Source organism: Andrographis paniculata, unplaced genomic scaffold, assembly GCF_009805555.1.
Source record: "Andrographis paniculata isolate CXL003 unplaced genomic scaffold, ASM980555v1 Contig51END, whole genome shotgun sequence".
Lineage (NCBI taxonomy): Eukaryota > Viridiplantae > Streptophyta > Magnoliopsida > Lamiales > Acanthaceae > Andrographis > Andrographis paniculata.
The window spans coordinates 4,695,391-4,718,543 of NW_026137586.1; the positions used below are offsets into that span (position 1 = coordinate 4,695,391).

Here is a 23,153-nt window from a genome sequence, read left to right on the forward strand (position 1 = left end):
TGATGCCACACATGACTAGTCTAGTATGATTGTCTTGCTGACCCTAATTTGTAGGCTAATTAGTAAACAAACTTAACACTAAAGTTATCATTCGTACAAAAGAATGTTAACAAATGTTAATTTACTATCCACATACAAAAATCAAATCAAAAGTTCCTGGAGGAGATAGAGCATTACTACTCTATTCTTAGGCTAAAATTATATTACTAGTTAAACTTAGGTTTATTTTATTAAGATAAATAATTTTATCTGTCTTAATTTTATTATATTTATTCTAAATCAATTTATCGCTATTTTTTGCTTAATCTTCATTATCTTTTTATTAACTTTTAAATAAATATTTTATTTTACTTTTTATCTACGGACAATTGGACTAAAATTCCTACCCCTATTTTGATGTTTGAGTTCAGCCCCCACCAATAATGTTCACACACTGCACTCTTCACTTTCTAATAAACATTACCACTAACTCTCCGCACCAATCTTAATGACATTAATGCCCTTCTCTCCCCCAAATATCTATTTATCATTTCTGATATAGTGTGTTCCTCGTTAGGTTATTTTTGCGCGAAGGAGTTCTGTCCAACCTTCTGTTTCATTTGCGCGTAGTCGATGACAATGGTGATGTCGAATCCAAATAACAATTTTTAGGTTTATTTCGCACGAGGAAAACACGGGTAAGAGAAAGCATAGCTTTCGAAAAAATTTTGTTGTAATAATTTTGTTGGTTGACTATAATGGTGTTGTTTGGGATCACAATTGATTCTACCTACGTTCCATTGAAGACAAGATCGGAACTCAGGTATGATCGATCCATCTTCACTATTATTTGATATTAGAAGTAACTGTGATCAATGAAATGATTTATGTGATCGATCCACGTTGTCGTCTGGTTCTTGGAGATAATTTTTATTTTATTTTAGGTATCGGTAAAATATGAAGTTTTCTGACAGTATAAAACAATAAGTTTGATTATTGAAAAAAAAATACTTTTTAGGTTTAACTTTTTGGGTAGATTATACTAAAGGACATCATTATTGTTTGGATGTTATGTATGTAACCTACGTTTCAAAGCATTAAAAGAATAAATATTTATTATTGATCTGTGTTTATATAATATAGTTATGTATGAAATTTTGATGATTGTAATTTGTATGTCAATAGTATTGATTTTGTAATACCATTGGAGAGAAGTGAAGAATTATATTTTGTATTTGGTGAATTAACAGCCTTCAATGGATAGAGAGGAGTGTAATCCCAAATTGTTAATCATGTGTATATATAAAAGGGAGCTTCATGTGGTTGCTCTAAATGAGAATACATTGCTCGCAGATCTTTATATTGATTTATCGAAACAATGGAACACAATTACCATTGAAGTTGTAAAACTTCAATATATAGCGCCAATTCAAAAGAACTACGTGACATTGTTGTGTAACAATAATGTGTTAAATATGTGGAGAATACATATTTTGTTAAAAGTTATGTTTGTGGACATGGTTGCACATTCGAGAAGTGAGCCAGAACTTGCCGCCTCAATGCAACATTGAATGCAGGTGCGTAACTACTATTGTTGTATTTAGTTTGAAGGAATTTTATCATAGATTTTAATCAAAGATGTACCACTTCAAGAATATGAATTATAAGCATTCACGTATACATACCCAATATACCGACAAAGTAAGTATTATCTATACCAACTTTAAGGTGAAATGATGCATGTATTCATTATTTTCGATATATATGATTGGTAATGTATTACCTCTATATTTATTGATTGTGATGACAACATTCTTGCATGGCCATGACATATGAGAGTGCCGTTTTGTTTGTTTGTTTGTTTGTTTTTTTTATGAAGCTGATTGTAGGTAGTCATTGGCTGCGCATTTTTGTTAATGATTGTGTGGGGGACTGTACAAACCTATGGAGGTATTGTAAAAACATCTAGTGGGGAAGTAACGTCAAAGGTATTGTGTAGACGGTTACTTCGGTACTATACACCATTGACACTATCCATCGGTCTGAAATAGATAGGTGGAATGTTACTAATAAGATCAATATCTACAGCTTAAGAAATTACACTGTAATTTGTAACTAGCCATGGTTAATAGATCCAGTTGCACCTTAAATACCCTGGATGCCATTGTAATTAACTGTGCACGGTCTATATGTACCCGGTAAAGAAAGATGGGTACCTACTCTTTTAGCTGAGAAAAACTCTAATTCATAATAATTTTTGTGTTCTGTAGGGGTGAAGCTGAGAGTATATTATTCAATGAAAATGAAATGATTGGTGTTATGGTTGCTGATGAAAGCATGGACTGTATATTAATGCAAAGATGCATTATCAGGGAAGGTCAAACGTTCAAGGACGCGCTTGAATTTAGAAGAATGCTGAAGAATTACTGCATTGCGGCATAAAAAACATTTAAGTACCATAAGAATGAATCGAAGAAAATTATAGCCGCATGCATCGATAGTAGTTGTGGCTGGCGGGTTTATGCCTCATACCATGTTGCAGATTGCACCTTTGGTATTCGTACTTGCAACTTGCAACATACTTGCGAGTTGAGCTTCTTGTAGTCTCGGGATCATTCACATGTAGATGCAAATTGGATATCAGACATTTATAGAGATAAACTACACTATGCCATCATATAAGACATCCGACATCCAGATGCATATTCAAACCGATTATGGGATTGATGTCAAATATCATAGAGCGTGGCGAGGCAAGGAAAATGCGATGAGGTATATCAATGAGAAGGTAGGGACAGTTATGAGAATCTCTCCTGGTACTGTCATGCGTTGCGTGAGTCTAATCCGGGCAGTATGGTGGATTGTGAAGTGGAAGCAGAAACACGACGTTTCCAACGTCTATTTGTATGCTTCAATGCTTGCAAAATTGGTTTTCTTAGAGGTTGCAGACCCTTAATTTTTCTAGATAGGACACATTTGAAGAACAAATACGAAGGATGTCTACTTAGGGCAGTAGCAATTGATGGCAACAATGGGATGTTCACTTTAGCCTTTTCCGGTACATATATTACTAATTTGTTGGTGATTATGCCCAATTTAGGATTATTTGTACAATGGTTGGCAATTATTTACATTCATGATGACCTCTTCTATAAGACGATATATATATATATGAAGAAAGCTTTGTGGGAGTTGTTGCGATTTCACAATAGTATGCGCGGGCATTTTCACATAATTTTTTTTTTTCTGGTGGAGTATATCTATATTTATTAATCTTATACTCATATTGACTGATACAATATGCTTTATAGGTTTGAAGATACTCTGGTTTGGTTGATATGTACTACGATTACTCATGTATGAACCTTGCTAAATATTTCATGTACCTAAGGCTTGGATGTTCATAAAATCTTGTTGCTATGCAGCGGTATCTGCCAAAAATGACAAAAATTGAGAATGGTTATTCTAGAGGTTAATGTTTGCTTTTGATATTGATGGTCGGTATACTTGGAAAGAATACACTTTTTTTTTTCAGATAGACACTCGGGACTTCTACGCATATTGTCTCCGGCACTTAGTAGACAACTTCCGCACATAGATATGTGTAGAATATATGTAACACCCCGGCCGCCTCAAATCGGAGCGTCACCACCACGCCACACCGGAAGGCTCGTTCATCAACCAACAAGTCCTACGTTGTGGCGCTAAGACTTAAATAATAAATACCAACAACTAATAGGGACTTAGAATTAAAGCGCACCGGTTTATCATTTAAATAAATAAAATTCGAATAAAAAACATAAATGGGAAATAGTTCAAAAGTCATTAGTCTTTAAACATAATCAATAAATTTCAAAACATTTTAGAAGGTAAAGTAGTTCTAATTCCCCCCGATGGATCATGTGACGTGAATGCATCATTTAGGCATAACGGAAGCATGATCACCTATAAAAAGATCGTAAAAAGAGGGTCAAGACAACGGTTGAGTAAGCGCAATTAATCGAAGATAAATTAATACGGTATAATGCCACAAAATCATTTGAAGAAGATAGTTGAATAAAATGACACGTATCACATAAGGGGAACTCACACACACGAGTCTTTTAGCACCTCCCTTATATCTCCTTTTCATTCTCAAATAATAGTGATAAGCACATCACGAAGAAAACTCCACTAGGCCTTAATCAGGGCCGGCTCGACCCGTTTTTCCAACCTTATTACTTCGTATGACACGTCACATAATTTCACATAACAAATATAGGGTCACAACCCTCAAGGAAAACTCCACAATATGTACATAAGGGTTCGAAACCCAAAGTACACGTAAATCAATTTATTTATTAGTTTGCAAGGGGCGCCAAACGGCCCACAACCCTCTAGTCTCCAATATAATATATCAAGAGGGGATTGTACACAATCCATCCCTCCATCACGGATGACGGTCTAAAGACCTTTTCATCGTGAATGACGGGCACCTCGGAATCACCCAAAAGGGAACCCGCCATCTTGATCCCTCGACCTAGCCCATTCGGGATCTAGTTCAAGGTTAGCTAGTTATCCTAAAATACCGGTATACCCTCACGTGTTTGCAAGGCACAGAGGTGGAAGGCTATGCTTTATCATCCAAACAATTGACGAGTTGATCAGACTCGACGGGTAGTTTGAATTATCAATTTGACCAAATACTCAACATTGCACAATCGCAGCCCCAGTGTTTGGCGAATTCTCTATTCTAAGGGACTCGTTGAAGGCTAATAAATAAAAATATAGCCGAGTCATGGAATAGTTGGGTGTCCTCGGCAAGGTCACTGCCTTTTGTTGGGATGCTTGATTGCATCCGGAAACAGGTAATGTCTATGATGAATGAACGTCGAGAGAAATCCGAGAAGATAGTAAGTAAGTTATGCCCGAAACAGGAAAGTAAATTGACGTTGTCATACATGGCCTTAAGGAGGCTACAATGTAACCAATCATCAGTATCAACGTTTGAGGTGCTTGATTGTAGTGATAAGTATGCGGTCGATCTGGAAAATAAAAAATGCACGTGTCAAGAATGACAAATATTTCGGCTACTGTGCAAGCATGCATGTGCATGTATTGAAAAGTGTCAATGTCTATATATGACTTTTGCGATGAATATTACAACGTTGAACGCTACAAGAAAACTTACGAAGAACCCATTAACCGGGTGCCAACTCATTATATGAATATGGTGCAGAATAACCCACAGACATAGATAATTCCTCCTATAATATCTGTCCAACCAGACCGGCCAAAGATATGACGGTTTGAATCACAACAGGTGAAACAATCTAAAAAATGTGGTCGTTGCGGTCCCCTAGGACATAATCGGCGAAGTTGCAATGAGACTTTACCTTAGGTATTTTTAGTTATGGTTGGAATCTCTTTTTGTTTTTGAAAGATTGTACGATGATCTACGTACGTGACCACTGTTGGTGGATTTTGAAATTAAATAGTATTCCCCTTATATTCCTCATTGTACACAACTAATATATCGAGGTATGTATCATTTTAAATTAATTCATACCAATCCGTTTTAGGAGTATGTGAACTCATATTGAAAGTACCTACAATATTATTATATTTGTATAAAATATGCCAAAGATAACAATTATTAACAATGAATCGTCTGTAGGTATTAAATATATTTGACGGAGCTTTTACAATGGCTATACGAGTATTTTGTGACATTTTGGAAGTATATCCATTAATATAGGGCTTATACGTAGTAGTAGTAATTGGATGCATCTTTGCCAATGAAAGTATTCATATTCGTGTGCAAGTATTATTAATGTGAAAATGAGTTTTTTTCTCAAGTAACAGAGTCATAATTTGTCAATGATTGTTATTGGATCAAACAATTATGAGTGGATTATGTCATATGCACTTTTTATGCAGTGAGTATGCAACAAGGTGGAAGAATGTCACTTATGAAATAACATAAGTTAAGGTGACCTATGGTAAGAATCCAAATGAAGTCAGTGCATAACTGATGATCTAACATATTCTTTATATTGTGAATGTTCGTTCAAGCATATCTAAGAGTGAGAAGAAACACCTGACAAGAGAAAATGGAGTAGAAGAGATAAAAAATATTAGTCGTGAGATATATTGGACTTCCCCACATTGTTGGAAATGTATTGGTCATCTATGGTTTTATGTCATCGGTCCAACGACGCTTTCAGAATAATTTAGTGAGTACACCGGTGCTTTTAAAAAATTTTGATGAGTACAACACTTCTCAACATTCGTCGATTACATTTAAAGTTAGTTAGCGAACATATTCCTTTGTACGAATACATTCTATTAGTTTAGAGGTATATAAATTAGTGATATGAAGGTACAAATATCATCACTGAGGGTATATGGTTTGGTCCTAAGGGTATGTCGATACCTAATCATGGGTGTTTGAGTTACAAACCCGTATATATTAAGAAGTTTGGATCATATATCATGTATACAGATGTATATAAGACCAAAATACAAGTACATATAGGCAACCTCTTAAAATATCATGCATTAGATTAAACTGGTTTGTAATCAACACAGTCTACGTCAAAATATAACATCAATGCTTAGTACCTCTAATTGGCCACAAATCTAACCTATTCGTCAATCTGACAATTACAATTCACACCCCAATCATCCAGCAAGTGCTAAACAGGTCCTCCGGCCCCCTGATAAAATACGTGCAACAATTTTTGCCCTATAGGCCTTAACATCGTCGAATTCAGCTGCGCAGCCACTCAGTAGATAACGGTTGGTATCATCTAGAGCATAGCTCTCAGCATACATGCATACCATAGGGCCACAATCTAGACTTTCACCTTGGCCTCGACTGAAAATGACCTCCAGGGTATCATCTGCCATTGGCCACAGATGAAATTCATTCAAGTACAGGTACATGAATCGAGTCTGCATAATAATAACTCAAGGTGAATTAATATGTTATGATAGATATAGGGCACATACTATAATTCTTACCAGATTTTTTGTGTTTCCTTTTGCGAAGGGAGATCTCTTTGAACTGCACTCGGTCATTTTACATGAAGCTGTATCCAAAATGCACAAATGCCAATAAAATTTTGTGTGGACCGGAAAAAATACATAGCGAAAACCATCCCTAATTTGCTCCATTACTTTAGCCACTTTGAGCTGCACAACCTCTTGTAGAGATAATTAAAACTCCCTAATATTTTTGCTCACAAGATCTTTGTTTTTATTCATCGGCCACTTTTTCAAGTTTAATGTTGTCTCAACGATTGTCGTCTTCAGTACGTTCAGAATTACACAAAAATGTATTTACTGTAACATAGGATGATCTAAATATTATAAATATTGAAATAAATTAACACCATACAACGACAAATGAATGAACAAAATCACATTGCGTTATCACCCCATGTTGGTGCCTAAATTCTTGACTGCATAGCCATTGTAAGTACGCATCAATAATCTCACCACAGATAACATCGTCAAATAACAGATCGATCACTGATTTGGACGTTACGTATAGTAGTCCATGGTTCCATACAGTCACCCTACAAACACCAATATATTAGAGTGTTTAGCATATTTGAAAATTATACATATAGAGCACAAGCTAGCACTTACCGTATATCAAAATTTGCAAGAAAGTTGCCTATGATTTTGGTCTCCTCTTTGGAAATGCATCCACTCCCACAGTAATTAGTAGACCCTCGATACAATTCCCACTTCAAAGAATCGGCAACAAAGGTCTATTTGTGGCCCGTTTCACTATCACCAACCTACAATTACATAAGTTGCTAATCGAAGCATACACATTGTATATCAAGGCATATAATTTGTTCCGATAAAAATTACCAGCTAGAAATTAAGGTACATGAAAAAATAATAGATGTACAAAATATGTTAATCAAAGGACACAATATTAACGTATGAATGTATTATATATATATATATAAAATTATAATTTATAAATAAATAAAACATTAATTTAAAGTATATAACTAAAATAATTTTAATTTTTTTTATAATTTATATATAAATTTTAAAAAATAAGACAAATGAGCTCGAACGAGCTTAATCGAGCCTAAACGAGCCGAACACGAACACGAGCTCAAACTACAAAAATTCTTAACGAGCCGAGCTCGAAAGCTTAACGAACGAACATGAGACTTGTTCACGAACGTTAACGAACACTTAAAATTTGGCTCGGCTTGGCTCGGATCGTTAACAGCTTTAAACACCACGCAGTCCTTGGCAGTTCTGCCCCAACTTTACTGCCACATATGTTGTATCAAAACGGTAAATACCCTCCATGTTACATACTCAAACCATTGCAATAACGAAAACAAAAAAAAGTTGGAACAGATCTGTTTTGCCGTTACTATATCACAGACTTCCAGAGCAGTCTCCCCAAGAGGGTCGGAGGCATCATACGTCTGCCCTTGTGCCTCAGAAGCTCTAACCATATCTTCGGCATCTTTTTCTTCGTTGTCTTTATCCGCATTAACATTCACCTCATGCTCTTCCTCCTCTTTGTTCTCACTACCAGTCTCCCCAGCCTCTTCCTCATCTCCATTGTTGTCTTTATTATCATTCGGAGCATTACTTTTTGTATCAAGCTTCCTCGTCAACTGTTGGATGATGTAATCTTTTTTCTTGATTTCTACCTTCAACGATGCGATCTCATCCGCCACATTCTACATCAAAAAATTTACTAAAAGGATCAATAATAACTTTATTTAATAAATGACCCATTAATAAATAACGGTACCTCCGACACGTGACTTATAACCTGGACAAACTTCTCTTCAGTTCGGCATCTGAAAAACTCCTCCACATCACTCATCTTCAATGATAGTAGTTCTGAAGTTGCCAAAGCTCTAGAAATTGGTCATTTGCTATCAAGTCATCTGAAGCAACGGGGCACTATCGGTAATCTCCTTGCTTTGTTGAGTCTCAGAATGCGCTCGTTAATCCAGGCCTGTGATGAAAAAAACCAATAATTTCAATTATCATAGACTATCTCAAAATTATCTCACCTAAATACACAGATTAAATACGTATCAACAAACCCATGGTGCATCCAACCAAGTAAGTCTTCCCAAATTTTAAGTCCCTCATAGACTTCAATAGGTACCAATAACATGCGGTCCCCCAAGCGTAGTCACCTAATGAGTTCAAGTCATCGACATAACCCAGTAATAACATTGGAACCCGATAGTTTGTGGTTGTAAACAAAATGTTGGCAAAGACAAACAAAGTATACAATCTGACAAAGTCACCGATGGCCATAACGTCGTTTTGAGTTGCTATACTTTCTTTCAGCTTCGCAAGAATCTCAATCCTTGTTACAGACCTCATTTCCCCCCCGAACAATCTCGAAAAGCTTTCACATGATGCAACGACATTCTTGGACACAAACACGCCTTTTGAGTGAAAATCAAGAACTATAGAAAATTCTTTTGCAGAAAATTTTATTTCTATTTCATTGTTAATTTTAAATGATTGGGACTCGATGTCAAACATATTCACAATCACTTACAACCGATGCCAAGCTAGCTTCATTTTCGGACAAACTAAAAAATACCCAAAAGGCGTGAGTTGCACAACTTTCAACTGTTTGTCATTCATCCCAACTTTAATTTTAGTCATGTTTGTGTAGAAAGGTATAGAAAATTTGGAGGTAAGCCATTTGTATTCTTTTTCAGGTCTGCCATCATTTTAAGATATAGACATGTTTTCATGAGTATATCCAACACAAACATAAGTTTATGGCATAACTACAAAAGTAAGTAGTCTTCTAATTAAGGCATGTAAATTAACAATTAAGGCACACAAAAGACAATAAGAAATACTCGCAAACAATATAAAAAATAAATACGTTTTTTACTAATTGAAAAAATAGATACATTTATAACTAACCGCATAACAGAGACATCGTCTAGCAATTAGTACTTAAAAAATCACCCGACAAGAAACAAGTTACCAATGGTATTAAAAAAAATAAAAATAGGAGCACCGCCCGCCTTACATCTCAATCATTTTACTACATATATAAACTTATAAAAATACAAATGAAGGTACTTCTATTGACAACAAGGTCATTTATAATTTTAAACACATCAAAATAATTCATATTCGACCTAATGGTGCGATAGGATGTCAAAGTAAAATGACCCGCAATCGAGGCTTCTACAACCCAACCGACGCTCAAATAAAATAGATCCAAGCACACCATGTACTCAAAATTTCGATCCTACAAAATATAGAAACTTTAACTTATTTTTTGTATTCCGCTTCGGGGAGGAGATCTTTTTTGACATAATCGAGCGGGAATAGAGCTCTGGATAGTGAATGAAGACTTCTAATGGCGGAATAAGTTCCTACGGGGAGGGTCAACGACAATTTCTTTGAAGGGGACTTTGATGACGAGAGAAAACGTACAACGTGAAGAGTTTAGAAGAAATGTGAAAGCAACGATTTGGATGGTAGTATCTATTAGGTTTTTTTTCTTTTTTTTTTTTGAATTTAGTATTCTGTTACTAATTTTAGTACATAAATAAAAAATTTAGGTACATAACTCTGACTTATTCTTCGTATAGTGAGATAATTTTAGAGTACGTAATTGGATAATGTAAATTTATATAAAAATAACACAAGTACATTCAATATTTCTTATATTATATAGAAATCTTAAGGGTAAAATGGGTATTAGGGAGTTAAGTACAATTGAAAATAAAAAATACCGGAGTACAATGTAAGTGCAAAATGAGAAATGATTGAAACTAAAGGGGGGTATTCAATTAGGATTTTAATGGATTTGTTTAGATTTTGAAAAGTACGTAGACTTAGTAGATTTATAAATTCTATAAAATCTATGCAGAGTTTAATTGATCTTATTTATTGATTTATATGGATTTTGATAGATTTGATTGAATTATTTATTGATTTCCCTGAACTTCATTAAACTTTATAAATTTGTAAATTAAATATATTTTTTTATTGATTTAAATAATTTCAAATATATGCAGTACACTTGTATGTATATAAAAAATTTCAAATACTTAACAAAAATATTAAAAGTACATTAGTTCAAAAAAAAATATTTATTATTATTCTCATTTTTATTTTATTTTAATAATAATAATATTTTTATATTTATAGTTTTTGTTATAGTATTATTTTGATCGTATTTAGTATATTATATATATATTCAACGTAATTAATTTTTATTTTGTAATAATCTATTTAATTGTTATTATTATTATTATTATTATTATTATTATTATTTATATGAATTTTTATACAAAAAAATATATTTATAAATAAAATCACATTAAAATTACAATTTTTATTAATTAAAATTAAAAATAAAATATGGCAGTTGCTCCGGTGCTAGTCCATTGGCAGCCGGTAGCCGAGGGGGCCCACTACCAAAAAAAGGGCTATTCACCACGGGTTGAGAGTCCGTAACAATAAAATCGTAACAAATAGATATATTAGTTACGACAAAATCCGTGACGAAAAAAAAAAAACCCGGTCAACGTTTTAGGTTCTGTCGTTACGCAAAAAATATCGTAACAAATAATGAGATGGTAGAATTTGGTCAAAATAACATTAGTTACGTAAAGTGTTCGTAACTACTGGTATTTAATTTTTTTTTTTGGAAAAGTTAAATTAAAAAAAAAAAAAAAAAGTAAAATACTGGATTGACGCTTTCATTCCAGAAACGATCAAAATGGACAAAAACGCTATATCATCCCACACTTAGACAAATTAGGGCATCTGGTTCATTTCCCTCGTTCGCTTCTCACAGTCGCCCGCGATCCGATTTCCTGTAGCTGCCGACGACGACGCGCGAGGTGAAATCGATCCGTCCCTGGGATCTACTCCGGCGCACCTCACCCAGGTAAGGTTTTGAAGGTAGCTCGAAAAAGATTTTGTATTACGCGAGGTATCTTCGACAAATTAGGGCATAATCTCGAGATTACCAAAAAAATGGGCTTTCATTACGGAAAGAAGATTCGTAACAATATTGTCATAATAAAAGATGGTTTTTGTTATGAATTTTTTCGTGACAAAAGGAATTTTTATTAGTCAACGTCTTTTTTTATTTATTACGATAAATGTTTCGTAACAATTAAAAATATGACAAAAAAATATCGTAAATACAATAATTACGACTTTATTCTGTAACAAAGAAAAGCATTTTTTATAATTTTTAATAAAAAATTAAAAATTAAAAAAATAATCAAACTTCAAATATTGAAAATAATATTTAACAAATTAAATGTAAAATAAATATAAATAAAAATTTATTATTAATTAATTGTATATAAAATTTATTACAATATATAATAAATAAGTAAAAATATATTGCACTATCTACCAGCCGCCCTCCTCCTAGTTTTAACAAATTGAATGTAAAATAAATATAAATAAAGATTTATTATTAATTAATTATATTTATAAAATTTACAAAGGGTGTGTTTGGTTGGATGATTGGATTTTGGATTTGGATTTTGGAGAATTTTGAAGTATGGATTTTTAAGTTGAATTTGTTTGAGAGTTTGAATTTTGTAATGATTATGTAGGATGAAATTATTATTTTATTGAAAAAAATGATATATTGATGTGATAATTTGAAAGAGATGATATTTAAATAATATTTTATTGAAGAAAATGATATATTTAAATTTAGAAAATTTATTTTTTTGTTCTTTTATTTATTGTGTTCTTTTATAAAAAAATTTCAAATTTCAAATTATTATTCATATTTTTTTTTTGCTAAAAATATCAAATCAAATAAATATTTTTTACTTTAATAATATACTAAAAATTAATTTTATATTTAAAATATCACGTCATTGACTCAATATCTATTTATATCATATTATACCATTATTTTAAATATAATTTTAAATTATTTTTTAAAAAAAATAAATATAAATATGTAAAAATAAAATAATATTATCATTCATTTTTTCCCATCACTTATAACTAAATCATAAACCCTACCCACACCCGCCGCCCTCCCCCTTTCTTCTCCAACGCGAAGTTATCCTTTCTTCGTCCTCTTCTTTTTTCTTCTTCTAACTTGCTCAGCCGCCGGCGCCCCTGTAGGTTAAAAATCGATAATGTGAAAACATTTTTCTCATATCGATTTTTAATTTATATTTCTTCCGTTTGCAGTCTCATCTACCTTGGTCGCTGGTCGAATTCTCCCCGCCGCAGCGTCCCGTTGAAGTGAGGGATTTTGGAACACGTCTCCGGCATCGATCCATCAGGTAGGTGGTTTTTCTAGCTTCTCCCTTCTCTTATTTCTTCTTGTCCTGCTTTCCTTCCTCGCCATGCCCTCGTCGGTGAATTTTGTTTATTCTATTTTGCGTTTCCATTCCCATTTGTTCATTGCTTGTTGTTAGGGTTGGTTGTTCAGCCACAACAACCAATGGCCGATAAGTTTGAAAGATTTGTAGTATTTTACATTGTAGATTGTCCTCTAGGTTTTATTTTGAAGCTCCTTCTGTTAGATTTAAAATATGCTATTGAATATTTTTACACATTGAGTCATATATTTGGAAGTCTGATGTTTTGTTAGAAGCAAACTCTGGTATTGCGTGATCCACCATGTTGGTGATGTGTTTGTAACACAGATACTGAAAATTCATTTAGCCAGCAAAGTGCAGCACTTTTGAATTTTTTACATTGTTACTGTATACAATTGTGCCAAGTGAATTTATCGATTAAGTTAAGTGTGATGTTTTGTGCTGTTTGGTTTAGGAATTTGGGCATCCTACATTATGATAAATATATGTGAAATTCCAATGGTGTATGGTTCTGTTTCAATTTTCATGAAGATATGACAGCTTCTCTGTTTGTGTAATTGTATTGCATTTCAGTCATAATATCTGGGAAAGAGTGCTTGTGTTGTGGATTTTTTGGATTTGAAATTTTTCGGATGGAAAAAGGGTTTTTGGATATTATGTTTTGAATAGAAAATAGGTGTCGGATGTGATAATTAAATAGAGGGAAGAAGATTATTTTAGTATAGATTATATGATGCAACAAGATTTTTTTATTTTTTTTAAAAAAAAACCAAAGTGCACACACAAGCAAAGTTAATAAATACACTTTATGATTTGATGGTTTTGTGAACTTTATTTATTTATTGGTGTACCCTCCCAAGACTTTCACTCATTTTATCTTTTCATTCTGCAATAATTGCAATGAAGTACAAAAATGATCTAGCAACACTATCCAATATAGAGTGCTTCTTTCCAAAACAACTTTGAATTTTGTTATTATGTGTGGATATTTAAATAAGTTTCATTGGATTCTACAGCATAATATATACAGATTCAGACGCATATATTGTTAGATAATGATACATACATATGCTGCATAATATGAATATGATATCATATCTACACTCTAAGTATTGGCTCCTTTGTCGGAACCAATACCATTTTTTTTGTTACTTGGTTGTATGCGTCGATTTGTCGGAAGCAACACCATTTGGGCTATTTTAACTGAAAATGAGTGCATATTTAACTTGTGTTTATTTACAGGATACTAAATTGTGGAGACAAAAGTGTGCAGTGTGAATTCAGGATAAGCAACATTGAGTTTAACGGAAGGTCGGATTTCTTTTTAATGCATTTCCACAGTGCAAAGCTTCTAAGTGTTCTATGTTTTCTCGAGTGGTGGTGTAGTTAAGTGTTATGTGCATTCCCACAAACCTGCTTTACTCTTTAGACATCAGATTTGAGGATTTTTTTCATATTCGTACAAAAGGGCAAGGAAAAATTTAGAATAGTAGGAAATTTTTCTTGACCCAAGTAGGGTATGGATAATTCTTGCTGCTCTAGTATCTAGAGATGACGCTCAGAATTTTTGGCGGAGCGTAGACATCATTTAATTCTCATTAAATGGCATCCATAAAAGGTTCTAAAGTGGAGATAATGGCTGATTTTAAACCATGGGCCTTAATGTTGTGATGAATGTTATGTTTTACTTATAAGTGCAATACATGGACTTATAGGTACAAAAATGCAGTTTATTAAAGCTGATGCTATAACTTTGTTCTTTTAAATTGAGGGAGCAAGCCCGTATCAAGACTTAAACATTACAATTTTGAATGCATGTTTTGTTGATGGAATCACATGTATATTGCCTTTTTAGATGGATAGGAGTTGGATAGACGATGCGAACCATATCTCGGCTCAATATTTGGATGGGGTCAGGGCTTTCTTAGATTTCGCATTTAAAGATCGTAGCTCTGAATCTTGCATCTATTGCCCCTGTACATCTTGCGGAAATCGCTTAACAAAATCTCGTAGAGATGTCTTGCTCCATTGTATTCGTTATGGATTCGACCAAACCTACAAGGTTTGGACTTGCCACGGAGAAGGAGAGGTGAACCCTGCTGTTGCAAACGACAACATGCCAATGCGTTGGGAGGAGGAACTAGAACTTCTATTGCGAGAGTGTGCATATACAGAGCACACCGATCCGGGGCCCAGTGGAAATGAACCTCATAGGGATGACGAAAATGAACATATACATCATGGCAGTAAGGGGTATAGAAAGATGTTAGAAGATGTAGAGAAAGAGCTCATACCAGGGTGCAAGAAGATGAGTAGACTCTCGTTTATCGCACGGCTTTTGTACTTGAAGGTTTTGTGCCACTGGTCTAATAATTCTATTGATTTGCTGTTAGAGCTGTTACGGGATGCACTTCCAGACGATGTTGTCCTTCCGAAGAACTTCTATGAGGCTAATAAGCTGACCAAGGACTTGGGGTTCACATGCAAGACTATCCATGCGTGCATCAACAATTGCATGTTGTTTACCGGGGAAGATGTTGACCGTGAGGTTTGTGTTGTGTGTGGGGAAAAGCGATTTACACAGGGTAAAGATAGATCTCCAGTGAAGAAGTTAAGGTACTTTCCATTAATTCCGCGATTGCAGCGATGGTACGTATCTTCCAAAACTGCATCTTCTATGAGATGGCATGCCGAAGGGCGTGTAGACGATGGCAAGATGCGTCATCCAACAGATAGTCCTGCGTGGAAGAGTTTCGATCATCGGTACCCGACGTTCTCTGAGGAGATTCGCAACGTACGCCTCGGTCTGGCCACTGACGGTTTCAACCCTTTTGGGAATATGAGTGTGAGTTATAGTATTTGACCCGTCGTACTTGTGATATATAACCTACCTCCGTGGCTGTGCATGAAGCAACCATCGTTCATCCTCTCTACGATTATAGACGGCCCGCATGGCCCGGGGGATCGGATTGATGTCTTCCTTCAACCTTTGATCGATGAGCTTAAGGAGCTTTGGTATGATGGTGTTCGGACGTACGATGCGAGTACTAAGGAGGATTTCCAGATGCGAGCTGCATTGCTGTAGACTATTAGTGATTTTCCCAGTTACGGTATGTTGTCAGGGTGGCCGACTCGTGGGGCGAATGCATGCCCTGTTTGTGGTTTAAAAACTCATTCCAGATACCTGAAAAATGGACATAAGTATAGCTATTGCGGGCATCGACGGTTCCTGCCGGCTGGGCATAGAATGCGCTTTGATAAACATGCATTTGACGGTTCGATGAGCTTTGACGGAAAGCCTTCTCGCTTGACCGGCGCTGAACTTCTGCAGCAGCTTCAGGATATGCCTACTGAGTATCGTACGGTTGACTTGATTGAGAAACGCATTGCACAGGGGTCTCGCAAGCGTCGCCGGGGGGTGGACGGGCAGCAACAGGTGTGGAAAAAAAAGAGCATATTCTTTCAGCTCCCTTATTGGTCTGAGAATGAGGTACGTCACAACCTCGACTTGATGCACATTGAAAAGAATGTGTGTGAGAATGTACTGTATACATTGTTGGGAACTAAGGGGAAAACAAAGGACAATCTGAACACGAGGAAAGACTTACAGTTGATGCAAATACGTAGTTCTTTACACCCGGTATCGGGTCCTAGGGGCGCTATATATTTGCCGGCAGCTACGTACACCATGAGTAACCCCGAAAAACGGATATTCCTATCTGTGTTGAAGGACCTCCGACCACCTCATGGGTTCAGTTCAAACTTATCGCGTCGTGTGAAGGTAGAACAACAACTAATATGGGGACTTAAGAGCCACGATTGCCATGTTCTTATGCAACGAATTCTACCTATTGCTGCCCGACGGTATACCCTTGAAACGCAATTATTTTAATTAACATGATATATGCCTCCTCTAAATATAACTGAAGGTGCTGATTCAACACTTCCTGTAGGTGTCTTCCCAAAAATGTTGTGCTCGTGTTGATTGAACTTTGTAACTTCTTCAATTCGATGTGCTCAGCTCATAACACAGTTCGTGAACTGGAGCGAATCCAAGAAAGAATTTCTTTGACGCTATGCCATCTTGAAAAGCTATTCCCACCTTCATTCTTTGATGTAATGGAGCATCTGCCTATCCATTTGGCTGAGGAGGCTATGGTGGCCGGTCCGGTGCAGTACCGGTGGATGTATCCCATTGAGCGGTACTTGGGTACTCTGAAGAGGTACGTACGGAACAGGGCACAACCTGAGGGTTCGATTGCACGTGGATACCTCATGGAAGAATGCGTGACTTTCTGCTCAAGATATCTCGGAGACATAGAGACCAAAGAGAACCGGGCTGCTCGAGGGGAGGAGGACGGGACACAACACGGGAAAGGATTGTTTGGTTCTAGGTTCAATCTTGATTACAATACGATGCACCAAATTCATTGCTACATCCTAGGAAATATAGATGAAATCAGTCCGTTGCGAAGGTTTTTTCACATCAATTTAACAATACTTGTATGCGTATCCGACCTGTGTTGAATATCTTCGACTTTTATTTTTGCACTGTAGGATTCACCTTGATACTATTAGGTCATGTCGAACTCGCGCACCCCCACGTGAGGTGCACCAGCAGCACAACGAACAATTTGCGTCTTGGTTTCAATCATATGTGAGTACCGCCTACATCGTCCGTACGTGGTATCTTGACTACACTCCCAAAAAACATTGAAATCACGAGTGTTCATGAACTACTTTACATCAAATGTAGGTAGATGATCCGACAAATAATGATGAGTGCCCAATCTCAGCGGAGATCCGTGCATTGGCGGGTGGACCATTATGCAATGCAACACGGTACTCTTCGTGCATTGTGTCAGGAATACGCTATCGTGTTCAAGACCGGGATGCAAGGAAGAGGACACAGTGTGCAGGTGTTATGGTTACGGCAGATACAGTGAGTTATGCCTCAGCTAGGGACCATAACCCACGAGAAGGTTCCGTGGCATATTACGGGATTCTTACGGACATTGTGGAAGTGTACTATAGCAATCAACAGAAGTATCTCCTTTTAAAATGTGACTGGGTGGATCTGGAGAGGGGCGTTAAAGAGGATGAGTTCAAATATAAATGTGTGAACTTTAAGTATTTGATGTACCCCAAGAACTTGCCCACGGATGAGCCTTTCATCTTAGCGACCCAAGCCTCTCAGGTGTGGTACATTGCAGACCCGGTTGATGAAGGTTGGAGCGTTGTCGTTCCGGTGTCACGGCGAGACACGTATGACGTGTATAGTACGATCGATCATAGATTCAGCACAGGGTTACCTTTAGATGACGGAGGCAATGTTAGAGGAGCAGCCGATTACTGGCTAAGGGAAGGTATTGAGGGGCAAGTAGTAGAAGATGCAGGGCAGATGGACCATGCCGATACTTTGCCTTCGGATTCGGAGGAATCCTCCGAAGATGATGGTGCTTAGCGCAGAATCAAATAAGCGGGCATTTTTGGTAGTATGCGAATATAGCCTAATTGGCCCATTTTTGATGGTTTGGCAACCACGCAACCTTTTTGAGTTCGCAGTTCAGAATAAATTACACATCTCAACAGATGGTCATCTATGCGGGGAGGGGGGGTCGGTGATTGAAGTACGTAATAGGTAACCACTTTCGGACATGCATGCCATCGTTCATAGGCCCTGTTTTCGCTTGATTTGCTGAAGCACTTTGCATCCATTATGCGCGCGCAGGATGTTATGATTTTTTCCGAATATGTCAACGCGGATAAGCTCTTTACCCCCGTTTGCGTATGCTGAAGCAATTTACCCTGATTAATTGCAGTAACTATTATGTGAATTTCTCGTAATATGTCACTTCATAAGCTTTGTTGTGATAAGTGTGTTTTGATTTTCTCCTAATATACGTTTTCATACTGCCAACTAACACTGGTGTCTTGCAGGTTATGGGCAAATCTCAACGTGCTGCCGTTGGAGGGTCACAGGATCCGGCAGTCTCTCCCGCAAGACGTTTTACCCGGGCATCCGCACGTAACAGCCCCCTAGAGGCAACTCATCCCGCAAGCAGGAATCCATCGCCCATCCGCAATCCCACAAAGAAAGTGACAAAACGGAAGGGATCTCGGGTCTCGCCACTGCTCCAGCGACTCCGGTCCATCACATCAGAGTGGGAGAAAGAGCGCGATGCTCGTGGTCAAAGCATGAAGCCAACATCTTCCACTCGAAGGGCAGTGCTTCAGGATTCAGAGGGCCCTTTGGAGGTAATGTGGTTCCTTTGCCGAAAGCATGTCCTTATTTGAACTCTCAGTATAACACTACAATAGGCTGACACTGTTAACCCCAACAGGAACATGATGATAGGGATGTTCCATCACTTTTTGATCCGACGGCACTGACACAGGATGACGATGATACAATCCCCCCCACACAAGCAGATGACGAGACACTTCCGCTGACGCAGGACATGGAGACTGCAGAGAGTGATATGCCACTCTTGGATGAAGGGCCAGGCTCCGACCCCACTCTGATGACAGGAACAGAGGCGGGCAATATGGCACCATTGGACGAGATGACATCGCACGACGGTTTGGAAATTAGCCTTCAAAGATTACCGATTACATTTAGTGACTTCATATTTTGCATGTAATATCCTTATTAGAACATGTAATCTCCTGTTTGTGTCAGCTGGTTCGTCAAAGAAAAAGCAGGGGAGAGGGGCGGCACGAATGCCGCGTGGATGGGGAAAAGATCACAGGATGCTTGTATTCACATCGCCGGATGGTAAAAGCATCGTCGGACCCGACGTAAACGAGTACAAGACAGCCATTGGGGTCATTGCACGCAACGGAGCTCGACTTCCTCTACATTACCCCACGTTCGCTGAGATACCGGAGACGAAGAGACAGGGTGCATGGATGGAGGTTCAGGTGATGCAAACTTCATTAAATTGAAAGTTCTTTTATTTCATATAGATTCTTATATATGGCCCTACCATCTTCTCCGGACCTGGTGGAAACCGTGTGAAACGGCATTCCAGAGTAACAGCGGATTACCAGACTCAGCGGAGAAAGTGGTCTTGGCTGACCTAAGGGAAGTTTGGAGGCACTGGAAATACAGCATCAAATCAACTTACTTCAATCCGATCGAGGACGATGAAGAAGCACTGAAGAAGGTTCCCTCAAGCAGGATTGTGCCCGATCAGTGGCCGAAGTTGGTTGAGTATTGGCGCGACGAGAAGGTGAAGGTACGCATAGGGACATGCCAAATTAATATACGTTAAATCTGCACGGGCATGGACTGAGAACTAAATAACTTTGATTGACGTAGCTTCAATCCAAGAAAAATGCGTCGAACGTAGCGAAAAGAAGCTTTCCACATCGTACTGGGCGGAAGTCATTCACGACTCTGGCAGAGGAGGTACCTTTTATTACAATTAAGTAATTAGTCATGTCATGCTCCATCCCCATATTTTCCTCTCCTGTATTTCATTATGTTTTCGATGACAGAAGGCCTTGTATTGCTGCAGATCAAGGCAAAGGGGAAGGACCCCGACAATCTGGAGATTTGGATTTCCAGTCGCACACAAGGCAAGGGAAAGGATGACCAAGAAACCGAGGAGATATTGGTAGAATAAATTCGTTCCCAACTTAGTTACAATTCAGTCAGTATTTACATCTCTAACAACAAGAGCAAGTTCGGCCTCACTTAAATCTTTCCTGTAGACTTATTTACAGAATGAGCTAAACAAGGTTCCCCCTGAAGGGCGGACTCCCTCTGTTCGGGAGACTCTGTACCGACGGGCCCTTGGGGGAAAGATTAAGAAGCGGTCAAAGGTCGACAGTGCGGCAAGTTCAGCTCATCCCCGCAGCGAGTCAACTGGTTTAACAGACAGTGTAGCATTCCAGCATGGGTGGGAACAACTACAGAATGGAATGGAGGAGCTGAAGGCAATGATGGATGAGTTCAAAACCATCAAGGTTGATGTGTATGCATTCATGCACAGAAACTCCGGAGCGGTTACTGGCCAGGCAGTAAGTATTCATAATCCCTGACCTGTTTGGTATGAGTATCCCATGAGATTTGGATGGCGAAGGAATTTACCATCCTCGGCATGTTATATGATAGGGCACATCTCGTATTGATTCAGTCCCTGAGATTCCCAGGCCTGTGTCCGAGCCAAGCATGACGGTATGATTCCGTGACGCCCTGGAGTTTCTTAGAAATCAGTGCAGTGTCTAATTTAGGCTACTCTTGACTGCGTACTACCTTATCCAACTCATATGCCCTGTCTGTTGTAGGTCGGCACACATGTGCTTCTATTATCCCACACCGGTGAGAAAAAAGTTGTTGCAGAGGGACTTCTGCTCTGCCCCCCTGGGCCAGGTTGGTCCGGTATCTTTGAGGATGTTTAATTAAACTTTTAATATGCCTCAGCGAGATATCGTAGGTTTTCGTGACTGTTCAGGCCTCATATTGCGTATTAGCATGGATTCACTAAGTGTAGAAGTATACAATGATACGATCCGTGGATTTCCAAAGCGATGTAGACTGTTAATGTAGGGGTGGTAAAATAACTGCTATTATGACGACCCATGTTTATTGAAGGATGTTTGGTTTAAAGATCAAGCTGCAATTACATAGGAAATTAGGGTATAATGTGCTTCGCTACCTAACTCATGAATGTAATACCATGTACTGTACGACATGTCTGAATGTACGTACTCCTCTTGTTCTAGTTCCAAAGTATTACACTTATAATGTCTGTGTTATGACATGTTATATATACAGTTCGAACGTCTGTTGATATATATGCTTGAATGTAATCAAAAATTGCTCTTGTGAATGCTGTAGGTGACACACTTTCCTTGGTCAAGGTCTTCGTGACATCCGCGTCAGTCCCGGACACACCCCTTATTTTGCCGACCATTTCTGGGGCGACTACCCTTCGCGATGTCGTCGGCGAAGATCCTATTGAGTGGAGCTACAACGACGTAAGGATCTACTTTAATACCTTTCTTGTATTGCCTTCCGAAATTTATAAGAAGTATGACTTAAAGTAATCTCTGTGTTGGCAATTGCAGCTCATGCGCCGGACTTGAAATGTTGGTACCGATACACCCATGTTAATTGCCCCGTTTGTCATATGGATTGAATGTCGAACCTGTCTTTGGATGGATTGTGTTGAGTTTTTGTTGAACTATGTCTGGAATTGATGCGTAGACCTTTGTGGTTTGAATTCGTATGGTGAAAAATGTGCCTAATTGCGTTGTTTACTTCTGTTTGAACTGTTAAGCACGTTTTGCGGAACAGGTTGTTGATGTGTAGATACTAGTAGGCTTGTTCTATGGGTTGCTTTACTTTGTTGGTAGGTATGGAATTCAGATTTTAATATGAATTAATGTTTGCGCGGGGCGTAATGATGATGATGTTTATAGCAATCTTTGTATTCGTAATTTATTTTCGTATCATACGCATCACAGCAGGTCCATTTGTTACGAACAATTTCAATTGCAGCGTACCCCCTGTTTTTCACAATACGCTATTTTTCCGTAACAAAAGGCCAGAAAATCGTTACAAAAAGTGGTCTTTGGATATTTGTTGTTACAGACGGTTTCGTGACTATAAGTAGGTAATATTTTTTTTACGGGGTTCAATGCCGTTACAAATAGTCGTAACAAAAACCAAGTTCTGACAACCGGTCAATGGAAAACACTTGTAACGCGAGGAACTTCCGTAACAAATACCGTAACTAAAAGTCCTGCCACACGCGCTGAAGGATCTACCTTTCGTTACGAGAGAAAATTCGTAACAAACATCGTAACAAATACCATACTTCAGGG

The 23,153-nt window shown here is 37.5% G+C and overlaps 3 protein-coding genes across 7 annotated transcripts; all 3 read left to right on the forward strand.

The window, feature by feature from the left end:
• Positions 1-14,606: 14,606 nt before the first annotated feature.
• On the forward strand, positions 14,607-22,722 carry LOC127253519 (uncharacterized). Of its 5 annotated transcripts, none has more exons than XM_051278155.1 (12): positions 14,607-14,627; positions 19,257-19,574; positions 19,661-19,898; positions 19,999-20,240; positions 20,351-20,557; positions 20,641-20,730; positions 20,840-20,938; positions 21,036-21,344; positions 21,439-21,501; positions 21,612-21,696; positions 22,165-22,304; positions 22,395-22,716. In XM_051278155.1, the coding sequence occupies exons 2-12, from the start codon at positions 19,260-19,262 to the stop codon at positions 22,410-22,412; spliced, it is 1,806 nt and encodes a 601-aa protein (XP_051134112.1). In that variant the 5' UTR covers positions 14,607-14,627; positions 19,257-19,259; the 3' UTR covers positions 22,413-22,716. The 5 variants fall into 5 exon arrangements, with proteins under 5 accessions (XP_051134112.1, XP_051134111.1, XP_051134109.1 ...); XM_051278154.1 differs by lacking the exon at positions 14,607-14,627 and adding an exon at positions 18,900-18,957; XM_051278152.1 differs by lacking the exon at positions 14,607-14,627 and adding an exon at positions 18,999-19,104 and having other exon boundaries at positions 21,048-21,344; positions 22,395-22,722.
• Positions 15,172-16,401, forward strand: LOC127253662 (uncharacterized). The gene is made up of 2 exons (XM_051278350.1): positions 15,172-16,161; positions 16,228-16,401. Exons 1-2 carry the CDS (start codon positions 15,172-15,174, stop codon positions 16,399-16,401), a joined length of 1,164 nt encoding a protein of 387 aa, XP_051134307.1.
• Positions 16,904-17,949, forward strand: LOC127253521 (uncharacterized). Its single transcript, XM_051278156.1, has 2 exons — positions 16,904-17,180; positions 17,270-17,949. Exons 1-2 carry the CDS (start codon positions 16,930-16,932, stop codon positions 17,841-17,843), a joined length of 825 nt encoding a protein of 274 aa, XP_051134113.1. The 5' UTR covers positions 16,904-16,929; the 3' UTR covers positions 17,844-17,949.
• Positions 22,723-23,153: the final 431 nt, after the last annotated feature.

Coding starts and splice junctions, on each gene's coding strand:
- LOC127253519 (XM_051278151.1), top strand. CDS start 19,036: ATGCGCGCGCAGGATGTTATGATTTTTTCCGAATATGTCAACGCGGAT. Junction 20,939..21,035: donor AAGAAACCGAGGAGATATTG/GTAGAATAAATT, acceptor TCTTTCCTGTAG/ACTTATTTACAGAATGAGCT. Junction 21,697..22,164: donor GCTCTGCCCCCCTGGGCCAG/GTTGGTCCGGTA, acceptor TGAATGCTGTAG/GTGACACACTTTCCTTGGTC.
- LOC127253521 (XM_051278156.1), top strand. CDS start 16,930: ATGCAAATACGTAGTTCTTTACACCCGGTATCGGGTCCTAGGGGCGCT. Junction 17,181..17,269: donor CTACCTATTGCTGCCCGACG/GTATACCCTTGA, acceptor CACTTCCTGTAG/GTGTCTTCCCAAAAATGTTG.
- LOC127253662 (XM_051278350.1), top strand. CDS start 15,172: ATGGATAGGAGTTGGATAGACGATGCGAACCATATCTCGGCTCAATAT. Junction 16,162..16,227: donor ACCCTTTTGGGAATATGAGT/GTGAGTTATAGT, acceptor CTGTGCATGAAG/CAACCATCGTTCATCCTCTC.